The sequence below is a fragment of the Porites lutea genome, chromosome 1 (genome assembly GCF_958299795.1).
Source record: "Porites lutea chromosome 1, jaPorLute2.1, whole genome shotgun sequence".
Lineage (NCBI taxonomy): Eukaryota > Metazoa > Cnidaria > Anthozoa > Scleractinia > Poritidae > Porites > Porites lutea.
Window position 1 is genome coordinate 9,553,655 of NC_133201.1, and position 14,865 is coordinate 9,568,519.

Genomic DNA, 14,865 nt, shown 5'->3' on the forward strand with positions numbered 1-14,865 from the left:
AGTATAATCTATCGTCAAACATTTTTTATTATCCTTCTTACACAAAAAAGCCCAACGAAAAGAAATTCAATTTTTGACCTAAAATCATGGGTTATAAACCCCTTTGGAAAAATCCAATATGGCCACCCCCAACATTAAACACATTACAATTGGTCTTTTTTGCAGTCTAAACTATCGTCAAACATCTTTTCTTATCCTTTTTTATTCAAAAATGCCGACAAAAAGAATTTCAATTTTCCACCCTAAATCGTGGTTATCCTCTTTGGAAAAATCCTATATGGCTACCCCCAACATCAAACTCTTTACAACTGGTCTTTCCGGTCTTTTTAGCTGTCTAAACTATCGTCAAACATCTTTTTTTATCCTCTCTATAATTACTCCAAAAAGACCGACAAAAACAAATTCATTTTTCGACCTTAAATCGTCGGTTAACCCCTGTGAAAAATCCAATTGGAAGATGTAAAACTAGTGTCTTATATGAGTAGACTGTTCACAGCCCCCTATTTTTTTTTAACATCGTCAGGATCGAGCGCTTACTGGTACATGCGGACAACTTCTTTTCTTAGTTGGTTTCTAGATGGCTGCCCGTAACGCAAAGCACTCGATCTGGGCGATCTCAAGGAAAAAAAATAAGAGAACTGTTAAGAGTCTATTAACTAGTACCTTCGTGCTTAATACACTGAAACTTGAACAAATGCTTTTTTATTTCGCGTTTTTACTTGTCGTAGCGATAAAATTAGTAAACATGAATGGGTATGGCTTTCGCGGTTCAGTTTGCGTCATTTGCTCTCTCGGCCATGTCTATTACAAAGGCTTTTTTACCTGTTATAGAATCCGATGCGTGGTATATTTGTACCTTCTTTGTACCAGTGAAATGATGGGAAAACCAACAGAGTCACGAAGAAGAGGCGGAGAGAGGAAGAGGCTGCCAAAAGGTCTTGAGTCTCGCGACAACAGTCGCCTATGTTGATAACTAAACTTCTGGGTGAGTTCGTCCAGTACGTATCTACGTTAGCCGCTTCGTATAAGAGAGATTTCCTTTTAGTCCTCGTCAGAAGAAAATTGAAAGTCTTGCACAACATCCTCCTCATCTCCGTCTCCAGGGCTTTTTGCCATTTGAGAAAGGGTTTTTCCAGGGCCAGTTTTCTTTCCAGTCTTTTTGAGTTTCTTCGCTGTTCCTTTCGGTTTTTCGTTCTCGTGCTCAGAACTGCCTTGTTGTTTACGTTTTCTCTTTGAAGGATTTTCTTGTTTGTCGTCGCTCATGTTTTCGTTGTTTTCTTCTTCTGCTTCATTCTAGGAAAAATGTTCAGTATTAATGTAAACTACCGCTTATAAAGCCCCTTAACTAACAAGCCCTCTCCCCCCGCCCAAGTTGTAATCCCGTGTTCTAGTAATTTATCATGATAGATAGATAGCACACACAAAAATAACACTTTACTACTAATCCCGCAGGCTATCATAATCTACGTTCGTCGCTGTTGTTGTTGTGGTTGTTGTTGCTTTAACAGTCAATAACAAGCACTTTACCTCTGGCTGGACGGTTGGTTTCAAGGCCTTCCACGTGTTATAGAACTTCACTATAGCATTTGGATTTAGTCTATACTGAGCCGTCCATTTTTCCTGCAAGTTGAAAAATAATCAAACAATCAAAGAAACTATCAGTAACTCAAAGCAAAACAAAAATAAAATAAACCCAATCATGTACCATAGTTTTAGTCGTCTTTACACACTCAACAATCCAGTTTCCTTACGTCAGACCGGGGGTCATCTGACCATTTGCCTTCGCTACTTACGACTTCTACGGCTTTCCACGTTTAGCTTGTTCCAGGCTCTGAGATAGTGGGGAAGACGCGAAAGTGAAAAGCACGCGACCCCCCCTCCCCAGTTATTCGTGTTCGCGCTTTCTCTTTTCAGCCGACCCGAGTATCTCGGAGCCTAGAACAGGCTAACCCACGTTTTGCAAAAGATGTATGTGTTTTAGCTCCCGGCACCAGATGCAGTCAAGAGGGGATGGCCAAGCACTCTGAACTACCTGAATGTAATATCCCCGTATAGACCAGTCGAAATTTACCCACTCACCCATGGCGACCCACCCACGGTACCAGTTGTTGTTTTTCCCGCAATAATAGAGAGCTTAGAATTTAAAGGTGATGTTACTGAGTATTGCTCACGCGTGAACCAGCGTCATTTTGGAGGGAAAACGTAACAGCCGTCATCATTCTACTTCGAGTGTTTTCAAGAATGTCGTAGTGGCAGGAAACGGCGGGAACAAGTTATCAAACGTAATAAGTTTTATCATTGTGCTATCGGGAGAGGGCTTAACCTCCTTCACTATAAATAACCACACTAACGTTTTCGGTGAAAAAAGTAAAATGAAGCTTTCCGGGCGGGTGTCTTTTTGAGAACACGCGCAAAACTTTAAGTTAAGTCTCGTTTCCGTCCTCAAATCTAAAGGTGTCTAACCATCCCCCCACACACACACACACACACACACACACACACAAACACCTTTTTTTCATTTTCCTCCGCTCAACACACGTTGCATGTTTCTAAATTTCGCGTTGTGCAACCGTTGCAATGGAAAACTAGCAATTCCGCTCGAGGCACGAGATAAAAAAAGATATAACGAGCGGCTGGCGGTCCAAAAACGCCAGAATACTAACGGGAAATCAAATTCTACTTACATAGTAACTGCGTTACCAAAAAAGGTGATAATGGCCCGTAAATACCTTGAGTTGGTAAACTAATGTATCTGTTGTGGATCAGTTTTATCCTTGGTTGAAATTTTATTTCATTTTTGTTTTTCAAAGTCGTTATCATACGTTACCGTATCCAAAAACAAAAGAAAATTCGATTTAAACCAAGGATAAATTTGAACCACAACATATCCAACAATAAATCACACATGCAGGTTTATTAAACCGACAGCTTTACTCCATTGGTGCCTTTCTTGTCCACGAGGAAAGGTCGGTTAGAGTTTTGGTTTTATGGAGTTCTGCTCAATCTTTATCCCCTCGTTTCCAAGAGCGGCAATGGCTAGGAAACTACTACAGTTTGAAATATAATTGGAAATACAGAAAAGAAAAATCTGTTGAATCACTACTCACCACTTCAGCAATGTCTTTGGGACTAAAGGAAACTTTTGATCGCCGATTTGTTACTTCAGTAGAAGTTTCTTCAATCTATTAAAGGCAAAAAAATACAAGCGAATAAGCAGCTTCGTTACGATTTTCATTCATATAGCGTTTAAAAGCAGAGGAACCCGAACGTACCTTATCAACAAGCTGTTTCATCTGCTTGCGATATCTTGCAGCGGTTGTAGTCTTGATGAATTTCCTTAGCTGTATATAAAAATTGAATCAAGTATAATGGCAAAATAAATAGATTTTTACATTGGGCGTCGCCGTTAATACTTGACCTCACCTTCAATGACGAAAACTCGTGACCGATGAGGGGTGAACTCCAGAAAATAGAGACCTTAAGCTTGAGGTTTTTCACTATTTCCCGCGAACCGCGAACGTCAAGAAGACACATGACCAGTGTCTTGCCGTCAGGTTTGCAGTTTGAGGTTCACGTTTGTACCGCTAGACCACGCTCTAGAGGTAAGTGATTAACCGCAAGGTTTTTTGAACCCTAAAACATACCAATCCCACGTATGAGAGGAAAGGCTGTCTTTTAAAACCTGTTGCGAAGAACCTTAATGGTTGCCCTGTGGCACTTTTTGTGCATGCGCATTTTCGCCCAAGAGCACGAGGTATTTGTATTTTGTATCAGTTCAGCAAAATTTTGTGCACAAGCGAGATGAGATTAAATTGTTTATGTTCTTATGGATCTTCTGGACTAATGACCGACCAATAATCCCGGCGAAAAGAACCCTTTCGCTTATTAATTATCGAATTCTCTTTCATAGAAACGTTCATTTGTAGACAATTTCTCAACTAAATAGGAAGTTAATGGATGAATAAAAACAAACATGGCAGGCGCGAGCTACCACCCGCGAATCTTAAGTCCCAAATATGAGTAGACGGGTAATGTAAAACCGTAAACCGCAAACCACAGTTTGCCGTTTGCAGTAACATGGCCAAACCTTGATCTTAAGGTCTCTAATGTGGGTGTCGGTACCCTCGTCCGCCCCATCTGCGAGTTATGCACCCATCAATGTCTATTACTTTTCACACTAGCCTGCTACAATAGAACATTTCACGTGTATTCAAAGTGGACAGACTGTAAATTATAGTACAGTGAAACCCCTATTAGGCTAAAATGTGTGCAATTCTTCTATTGGTTTCGGCGCCATTAAATCCCATCCCACAATGTGAGCACAGTCATGGACAACACATACAAGTGAAGAAAAATGACGCAAAGTAAAATTAAGACGTTATTCAACGAACTAAATGTGCACGTCAATTAAATGAATAAATAAATAATGCACGTGCACAAAATAAAACTGTGCGCGCATACGTACCAAGATACAACTGAAATACAAATATATAAGTAATAAATAAGTGATGTAAGGGTACGATGGTGCAATTCAAGCCTGGATTGGTAATCTCATCTCCCGCAGGGCTGCACCATACTTCTCGACGATAAGACCATGGCGACTGAAGAATATACCGTAAAATTCCGAAAATAAGCCCCTCCATGTATAAGCCCCTCCAAATATAAGACCCCCAAACCGGTAACGCAAAAAACCCTCCGTTAAATCGCCCCTCCAAGTATAAGCCCCCGGGGGCTTGTACTTGGAAAATTGCCCTCAAATACAAAGTAAAACAAAAAAAAAAGCAAATTTACTTTAAACTATAAGGCTAGTCCAATCGATTTTGAAACGCAAATTTCCCTCCGTAGATAAGCCCCTCCAAAAATAAGCCCCGGGGCTTATTTTCGGAATTTTACGGTATTAAATGATTTCTGAAGTAGATTGGTTTCAAAGTCTTGTTGTCTGAGACGTAATGAAAGTCCGCAGAGTCTATTTATGAAGTCAACTTTGGACGTGCAGATTCTAGCATATCTCGCCAGTTATTCGCGCTACCCTGGCTCCAGAGTTCCGTTCTCGAAATGCCTGGGGCAAAATAACCAGTGTGCGCGATTTGATAAAGCGCCTCGCTGTCATTCGCGGGGGACTGTCAGGAATTAGGAAAGAGAGAAAAAAAGACTTTGACACCCACGGTATATTTGTGCCTGCTAAAGTAAATGACTCATAAGCCCGTTACACCAAGGTATGTCTGTCACACGGCCATTATAATATATCCCCGCGCGTACCTGCCATGCGCCCATCACAAACAATTGTCTAACATGCTTGCTATGTTCATGTCGTAAACAATCACGTTGCGTGTTATCTATTGGCCCGTAAAAAGCCACAACCGCACCTTTACGTCACATGCCCTTGATGATCGACCGTACGCGCTTCTTAAGCTGGCTCACAGTCAGTTTGCTTATTAGGTAATACTTACTCTGACAACAGCAGGAAGTGCTACTTCAGGAAATGCTATAGAGTGCGCATGAATGGAGAAGTACTCCAGGAGAAGCTCAAAAATTTGGTCTGCAACAGCATCCTGGAAAACAAAATAAAACTGATTTAAGCACAGTGAATTGTGTAGACGCATTTGTTTTAAAAAATAAGTTTAGGAAAACTATACAAGAAACAAAAAACAAAACAAAAAACAACAGCTATTGGAGGTTAGATGATGAGAATGAGGACGATGATGATGACGACGGTGAAGACGATGACACTGTGTAAATGATGACGACGACGACGACGATGATAATGATGATGATGATGATGATGATGATGATGATGATGATGATGATGACGATGTTTCTGCTTCGTAATTAGTCTAGAATACAGTAGGGAGTTGGCAACTGAACGCAGATTGGAAAGTAATGTTGCAAGTGTTCATGGCCCGGTATTGGCCGAGGGCTCCAGGGACCCACTGGCACACCCAAGAGTACCAATCCGACCCACTCTCCCCCACCCCCATCAGAGTACAACACGAACTCAAAGAGTGCATTTTGGAAATGATATGTCCTCAACACGAGCCATCCATTTTAGCGTCCCTCAGGGTTCAATTTTTGGGCCTCTGCTTTTTGTTTTATACATTTTAAAATGACCTGCCCCAGTGTTTAGAAAACGTTTCTATTAATATGAATGCCGATGATACTGTAATGCGTTTTACGAATCTTTGGACCTCGGAGATAGCTAGGGTAGTACAGGATGATTTAAAACGAGTTGTACAATGGATGGAAAGTAGCAGGCTTATCCTTAATCAGAGTAAAACAAAATCAATGTTCTTTGGAAGTTGGCAGAATCTTGCCAAATCACCACATTTTTGTATACAGTTATACGGAAAGACTTTAGAAAAAGTAGCTATATTTAGCTATTTAGGTGTTGTAGATTGAAACTGGTTAAATCTAGCTTCCAGAAGAAAAATGCATAAATGCATTCCAGTTTTTAAGAGTTTAAATAATCTAGTACCCAAGTATCTTACGCAATATTTTACAAGGAATGCAGATTTGCACGATCATGCAACTAGGAGAAGCAACGACCTGCACCCACCAAAAGCCTAAACGTAACATGAGCAAAAGAACTTTTAAGTATGCAGGGGCTATTTGTGTCAATTCTTTACCCAATCATGTTAAAAGTGCCACGTCTGTAAATAGTTTTAAAAAGATGCTGACCGATTATTTTACCTTACAATTTTAATTTCTTAACTCTTAGCACACACTTTTTATATTAACCTAGCTAGATTTTTTACAGTATTATTGTTTATTTTAATCATGCATATACCTCAGGAATTTTTAAATAGTATACCTTTTTATTTCTCAGGGCCCCTATGGATACCAGCCTCGTTGCTGAACGGGCTACCCTCGTAAAAAAAAAGTTACTCACTCACTTACTTACTTAACTGCTTAATAGAAAAGCTGGATGTGATCGTTGCAATTAAGTTGTAATATGAACAGCTGCTGACTTGAAAGCTATGGGTCGAAGCACTGCTGGTTTTGTTGTTGCTGTTGTTGTTACTGTTTTTTTTTTTTTTTTTAACTATCGGCTCTTCGGATGTTCACCGAATAAAACCTCATTATTTTAAGGACAGTACAACGTGAGACTCGTATTTAAAAATTTCAGTTGGTTTTAAAGCTTTATGATTTGTCAGGCTTCAGTGCTAATATTTAACATCTGCCTCCGAAACCCATTAATATTCATAAGAAAGTGCGATAAAATTAAAAATGTAAAAGCAGATGGCAAATTAACTTTAATTACCACCAACTGAAAGCCACCATTATTCAAAGCTATTCAAACATGTAGTTCGTTAATTGGCTTTCATCCCCGTTGGTTTTCCCCGTTTTGTCTTGCCTTGCCTTTAAATTAATCCTCTTCTTATGTTATTTCTTTTTGGGCAAAAAGAAGACCAGGAGTGATTATGCAAAAGAAACAATCCAGCAATGCAAAGTGCATTTTCTCATTCATTCAAAACTCACATTTAGAGCGTGGCTTTCAAACTTTTTTTTCTGAAATTCGCTCTGAAGAAACGACCGAAAAGTTACTGCTGGAAACAAATTCATCGATTTAAAATATTTATTCCTCTGAAATAATACACAGACACCTGTCAAAACCTGCCGTACTGTGAAGCGACTCAATAATGTTCGTAAATAATCAAATCTGTGGGTTTACTTGGCATATTTATTTTGAATTTTGCCAGGTGCTTTCCATTCCAGATGTTGTCACTCAATTGGCAGTAAAATCATTTCGGCATATAGATGATAATCCACGGGTGAATTAACTAAGACCACCTTCTTTAACTCTTTTAAGTTCTTCTGGTTTGCGGCGTTACCTTAGGCAACCAGGAACGATAATTGGTATTAGGAACTTTCGTTTTCGCAACTTAACGTCCTCTGTGTTTGAACATACAACATGAACAATTCTACAACGAAACAAGGACAAGCTGCAATCTCTCACCAATCTGAGAACATTTACCAACAGTTAAGTCCGTCATTCTATCTCTGTCTTGTGATTATAGAAGTTATCTTAGCCACTGCAACTACTGTAGGCAATTCTCTCTTGCTGTTCGCTATCTGTCGCGACCCTCTCCGCTGTCTGAGAAATCCCACCGTCTATCTCATCGCGAATCTTGCTGTAGCGGATCTCTTGGTCGGATTTTTCGTGGGCTATTGCCGTGCAATGGAAATGTTTTTACTTTATCGTGGCCAACAAACCCCGCTCTCGTTAAACACTGTACAATACATCATCGCAGGATCGGCCATGTTTGCAGCCGTCTACTCCATTATAGCCATGTCTTGGGACCGATTTGTTGCCGTTTCAGATCCAACTAACTACAGAACAAAAGTAACTGTAAAAAGAGTGAAGATCTGTTTGCTTGCAGTCTGGCCAACTGCGCTGTGTTTTGCTGTTCTACCTGCCGCTGGCGTCAGAAAGTTGGATTTTCTGGTCGCGTACTGCTACTCTCATTTTGTCCTTCCCGCCATCATATTGACTCTTGTCTACATCGTGATTTTCAAGAGGCTTTCTAAAAAAACTTCAAGCTTTAGATCAAGTGGTTCATCCCCAAACGACGGATTCCAACAACAGAAAAACTTTGTACCGTGAGCGCAAATTGGCAGCCACAATTTTGCTGGTCTTACTTACTTTTTACGTTTGTTTCGCGCCATATTTTGTCAAAGTTCATTTGTGGCTACTATGTGACTGTCAAAAATCCACACCGTTTTTAATCACTCACTTTATAACAAACGATGTTTTGCTTTTATCCTCTCTTCTTGATCCAATTATTTACGGGTGGAGGTTGGAGCGCTTTCGAAAAACGTTTCGAAAGGTTATAGGTTCAAAAAGAAACCCTCCAATCGTTTTGCCTTCATCTTCAGCTAACTAACGCTTAGTATTTTAATAATAAAAATAAAAATATATGCTAAGAGGTCAATAGTCGATTCACTTTTTAATTGTTGAATAAAGTTTAGGTTCTTTCTTCCTTTTCTAGTTCAAGAGAAATGTTTAATTGTTTGTGCTTTTCTTTCCAATTAGCAACAAAAAGGCGGAATTACATCTCGTCCAAACTGAAAGTTTTCTGTTTCATCCTGTCTTTTTCACAAAAATTTACATGCAACTATGGCGTTCAGTTACTTAAAACGCACAGTCTCAAACCAAATGTTAGACGCTTATGTCTGAGACAAGGATCGCTTAGATTTAAATTTTAAATTTAAATTGAAGATTTGTGAAAGGTTTAAACCCTAGAGTCATTTCATAAGAAGGTTGAGCATGATCGTCCGGGAAAACGTAGTCCTGAAATTGCGACTTTCACGTTCCTCATAATGCAATTTGTTTTCCCCACATACCTTTGCATAAGCTCTATTTTCAATTTCTCTTGGGACTAAAAATCGTCCCTTGTGAATAGACAACAAAAACGTCTCCAAAATTTTGTGGAGAAAGAAAATTGTAGTAAGGGGAACATGAAAGTTCCAAATAGGGCTGTTGTTGACAGTAACTGACGTTTCGACAACCTGTGCAGTACTCGTCTTCAGAGTCAAATCATTTACAGTCGACTCTCTCTTAACGGACATCTCTATAAGACGGACAACTCCCTAAAACGGACACCTAGAGTTGGTCCCTGCCTTCATTTACTCCCTTTATTTGACTCTCTATAAGACGGACATTTCTCTAAGAAGGACACTTACTGCCGGTCCCAAAGGTGTCCGTCTTAGAGGGAGTTGACTGTAGTTGTATCATGTACAGAATAGAAGGGTTGTTTACAGTCATCTTGCATTTAAACTTCGGACCGTATACGTAGTCTGCGAGCAGGCTCTCTATTTCGCGCGTCAAGCGAAAGGAGCCGCGCGAGCCGTCTCCTTTCGCTTGACGCGCTTGCGTCTTCCTTCGCGTGCCGCTTACGCGTGTCTTCTCGCGACTTCCACAAAATGGAGAGGTTGCTCGCAGGTGAGTCCGCTAGTCCGTATTGTGAATTGCGGACTGAAATTTGCCAGACACAGAACGAGAAATTACTAAGGCGAAAATTAAACTGATGCATCAAGCATAACGTTCCTACCTGGAATGGCTTTGTTCCCAGCTGCTGTTTTGAAACTTTCAATATACACGAAAACTCTGTGGGCTTTGCAGTAGACGACTTCACTTTTTTGTTAAATTCGGGAGATTCTAAAATCTGAAACAAAAGCATGGGCAAGCAAGTCAAACTAATGGCAATGCAAAAACAAATTTTATTGTACACAGGAGTCTGTGAGCTGGTAACATACGGCGAATCCTGTATTCTGATTTTTTTCCGCAAGAAAAGATAGTGTTTTGGCCATCAGCATAATACCCTATTCGTGGGTCTTTAAACCATTCGCCCCTGGAAATTTTGCCGAAAAACGCGTTTTGAAGAAAGTCAAGCCGTTTTCTGGTCACTGTCGTGCTATAAAGAACTAAAACTTACCACAAAGCATTCACATATCGTATACTTAGCGGCTCTCTGATCCAGATGCAAAATATTGGCTTGCGGAGTTCAGGCATACGTAGAAAGCAAAATTTGGGGTTAAAAAGAGACAAAGCAGTCAAGATGCCGAATTTTCTTTTTTTTTTTTTTTTTTTTTTCGCTTTTCTTACCTCATGGTGATGGGAATTGTTTTAAGGAAAAGATGTGTAGTGGAACAAAAAACTATGACATCACAAGCGGTAAAAGGGACGTGGATCCACACGGGTGGTTACGGACGGCTCAGGGGCGAATGGGTTAACTTCGCGATTTTTCCACAATCCCGAATAACGTAAAATTTAAGACCCGCGAAATTTAACACGTACTAATACGGTAAATCCTGTATTCATGGTGAGATGATTGCATAAACGGGGTGGTTTGTCAGGTTGGGAGAAGGAGGGGTGGTCACCGTATCAACGAAAGTGTCAGAGAGTGTCAGTAAAACAATTTTGTTTTGTGCTCTTCATGTTCATTGTCAATTCATTAAACTCTAGTACGTTGGATAATGGGTTGTAAATTGTTTGTGCACCCGTTTTAGGTCTTGTGATTTTACCACAATCTTACTTACCTCCAGCAAGAATGGTGCTACTGGAATGTATGTGTCTGTCGCCTGTGACAGCAGGTTCAACGAACGAATACAGTGAAATCTAAGAGGATAAAATCTTGCCGCGGGAACCAATCTTCAATCGAAGAGAAAACGACAAAATTAGCAACAAGTTGAATAACCCTTTTCTACAGGAATTAAAAGAAACCCATCATATCCTGTTTTTGTTTTCAAAACGGAGCTCCAAAAAGGTCCCCTCCGGTAGTCTGGGACAAGTAGATTTTCCCACCAGACTGCCCCCAGCAGTCATTTTGTACACGTTCGTGTAAAGTAAACGAACACATGAATATGCAAATACGTTCCCCGCATGCTAATTTTGAGGACTACTTCTTCACATGGCAAGCAGGAAATCAATGTTCTTTTTTTTTTTTTTTGTCAAGCCCTAGTTGTAAATAGCCTATAGGTTAATAACTGGCAATTGCTAGGAAGTTTATGTCAATGATGTAATCACCTAAATCGTCCCGAGAGGTTTCGACCAAGCTCTCTGTTCTGGCTCTTTTGTCACGCGCCCCGGCCGCAGAGTCAACTAGAAAGCTCAGAGTTATCAAATTTTAGAAGTTGATCATTTTCGCATGCTCAACACTTTTAAGCGCGCTGAGAACACACGATATATCCAATGCGACGAAAACAGAATAAATTGCTTCAGTCTGTGGAGTTTTCTCAGCTTATCCCCGTACGTTTTTCTTTAAAAGGTTATTGGCTGCATATCTCCCCATGATAAAGATATTAACAAACGCCGTAAAGGGATAAAGAATTCCAAGAGAAACTGTGTTCAGCCTCCTTAAAGAGTTCAATAGGAGCATGAGTAAGCTTACTTAATTGCTCCGATGATTGTCTGCACCAGGGGGTAAATAAGAGGATCAAGGACTCCATTGCTTTTCACTTCACTCACAACACGACACCAAAGGTGAAGACAGTGTATGTACTGCCAGTTATAAACTGACTGATACGAGTCCTGGAAAAAAAACAATAAAGGAGTCAGAATGGTTTAAAGGAGCTCTGTTGACCACCACGTTTAACAAAATTCCAACAAAGAGAATGGCAACCACTAGAAAGTAGAAAAAAAAACCCTGAAACCATAAAAAGAGGTATAAACACGAAGGCACGGATGGACAAACTTGAGGCAGATTATCGCGGATTGTAGACTTGCTACAAGTCGACCTCTCATAAATTCTTAAAACCAAGCGAAGCGGGCTTCAATGAGGTCGCACACTGACGCCGACTTGTTTCGCCTGAATGGATTGGATTCATATTATAATTATAAATTCTCGCGGGAAAAATGATTGCCATATGCTGTTTCGGGAGTGGCGCCAAATATCACTCGCTCTCCTACTGGTCACTTGTGATGACGTCACCGATGTGGGTAAAGAGACTTAAGAGGGATGGCAAGAAGAAAGACCTGAATTAGGCCTTCTAAGCCGACTGTAAACCCATTTATCTCCAAACAATAACAGTACATCATTCAAGAGTAATAGCTGTGAAAAGAACTGTTTGACCTTCGACCAAATCTACATATATAATTCCTAAAAAATAACGAGGAAAGAGGAATTACAGGACAGAGGCGTATCCTCTGCTTGATAAACTAAGGGCCTGTTTACATGGAGGTGGGGGAGCCCAGATAGGCGAGGTAACATGTAGCAGGTCACCCCACCTATCATGTATACGTAATCAAATTTAAATGGGACATTATATGGATAGGCAGGTTACCCCACCTGCCTGGGGTACCCCATTTCCATGTGACAGGCCCTAGAGTACCTTCTTCTGCTGCACAATGGCATTTCTAAGGTGAATTGCTAGCTGTCTGATGAAGACAAATCCATGTTGGTAAGTTAGATGAGAATCGAGGCTGAAGATCTCAACCAATGAATTCTGCATGAATGCTATGATGGGTTTTGTCTTGGGGGACATGAACTTGGAATTCTTGACAAAATTTATGTACAATTGCTGAAAAAACAAAACGAAAGCAATTCAAACAAAACTTCATTGAAACACAACAGCTTCCCATTACAAAGGGGTGCGCATCTTTTCTAAGAACAAGGTGTACATAGTGTATATTGGCCTGAAATCAAAAGGAGCATTTACATACAAGTGATAACTTTCTGGAACAAGAAGGAAACTTTTGAAGTTGATTGTTTGGTTGATTGGTCAAAGTGTATCAAAGGCGTTTAGTGCAGTTAGGAACAAACCTTGACGGAAAACTCCAACAGTGAAGAAGGCATCATCGTAGCAACATTCCTGATACCAAGGAAAGCGAGAACTCTGACATGTTCTTCACCTCTACTCCACATTCTTACAGATCTCTGCAGAAGGCGACAATAAACAATAAAAATTGGATGAGGTTTTAGTAATATCCGGAAAAACCAAGGTCGAGGCAGAAGTGTTATGGGCCGGGCCGAGGGCTGGCACTAATAACACTTAAACACTTGTTTTGAAGAAAAAGACGACAAACACACCGTCGCAAGGAACTTGAATTGATATTGTTTTTGGGAATCATGCATTGCGCGCACAACCTACAGATAAAACAGTTATCTGCTGCTAGCAGATAACTAACTAATCAGTAGGTTGCGCTCATTTCCAAAATTAGCTGTAGGCTCTTAGCCAGTGAGAAGACAGATAGTGAGTACATTACACAATGTATAATAACAATAGATAAAAATTTAATTAACATTCATTTGAGTAAAACAGAGCTGTGGCTAAAAACAGTCAGCTATCAGAAAACGTCTTACGAAACTTTGCCCATTTAACAAAATCCTGCCTGCAATCATACATAACGACCAGGCCCCAGTTGTTGAAAAACTGGATAGCCTAATCCACCGGATAAATCACTATCCAGCCGTAGATAAATATTAGGGGAGCCAATTGCACTATCCAGTGGATAGAGATTTATCTGGTGGATAGTGTTATCAACGTTTTGAACATGTTGCTTGAAGATTGCAGTTTGAACTTTATTAATTCAAAAACAGATAGCAGTTCGAAAACTGAATTGCGTATAGACGTTACAAAAATTAAATTATAGATCGAAACATTCACTAATCTATCTTAATTGAACAGAGTAAGAAAAAAATCTAAATGGCGATGAGATAGGTAGGGGAACATGTATCACTAGGGATATAAGTTTTCCGGGTAGGGGAACACATATCACTAGGGATATATGTTTTCCAGGTAGGGGAACATATATTTATAGGGATATGTGTTTCCCAGGTGGGGAACACATATCACTAGGGATATATGTTTCCCAGGTAGGGGAAGACATATCACTACGGATATATGTTTCCCAGGTAGGGGAACACATATCACTAGGGATATGTGTTTCCAGGTAGGGGAAGACATATCACTAGGGATATGTGTTTCCCAGGTAGGGGAACACATATCACTAGGGATATGTGTTTCCCAGGTAGAGACACACATATCACTAGGGATATATGTTTCCCAGGTAGGGGAACACATATCACTAGGGATATGTGTTTCTGGGTAGGGGAACACATATCATTAGGGATATGTGTTTCTCAGGTAGGGGAACACATATCACTACGGATATACGTTTCCCAGGTAGGGGAACACATATCACTAGGGATATATGTTTCCCAGGTAGGGGAACATATATTTATAGGGATATGTGTTTCCCAGGTGGGGAACACATATCAATAGGGATCTCAATTCTCAGGTAGAGGAACACATGTCAATAGGGATATGTGTTTCTGGGTAGGGGAACACATATCATTAGGGATATGTATTTCTCTGGTAGGGGAACACATATCACTAGGGATATACGTTTCCCAGGTAGGGGAACAC

At 40.2% G+C, this 14,865-nt stretch overlaps 1 protein-coding gene and 1 pseudogene across 1 annotated transcript in view; one reads left to right on the top strand and one right to left on the bottom strand.

The window, feature by feature from the left end:
• Window positions 1-740: 740 nt before the first annotated feature.
• Window positions 741-14,865, bottom strand: part of LOC140944506 (nucleolar complex protein 2 homolog) — a 29,343-nt gene continuing 15,218 nt past the window's right edge. The window contains exons 9-18 of the mRNA XM_073393636.1: window positions 13,260-13,373; window positions 12,829-13,017; window positions 11,889-12,028; window positions 11,038-11,149; window positions 10,050-10,163; window positions 5,451-5,552; window positions 3,273-3,341; window positions 3,108-3,182; window positions 1,528-1,620; window positions 741-1,293 (exon numbers count right to left, since the gene is read on the bottom strand). Of these exons, the coding sequence (XP_073249737.1) occupies window positions 1,042-1,293; window positions 1,528-1,620; window positions 3,108-3,182; window positions 3,273-3,341; window positions 5,451-5,552; window positions 10,050-10,163; window positions 11,038-11,149; window positions 11,889-12,028; window positions 12,829-13,017; window positions 13,260-13,373 (1,260 nt within the window). The 3' untranslated portion in view covers window positions 741-1,041. The remainder of the gene's footprint in view (window positions 1,294-1,527; window positions 1,621-3,107; window positions 3,183-3,272; window positions 3,342-5,450; window positions 5,553-10,049; window positions 10,164-11,037; window positions 11,150-11,888; window positions 12,029-12,828; window positions 13,018-13,259; window positions 13,374-14,865) is intronic.
• On the top strand, window positions 7,734-8,882 carry LOC140948143 (adenosine receptor A1-like; annotated as a pseudogene).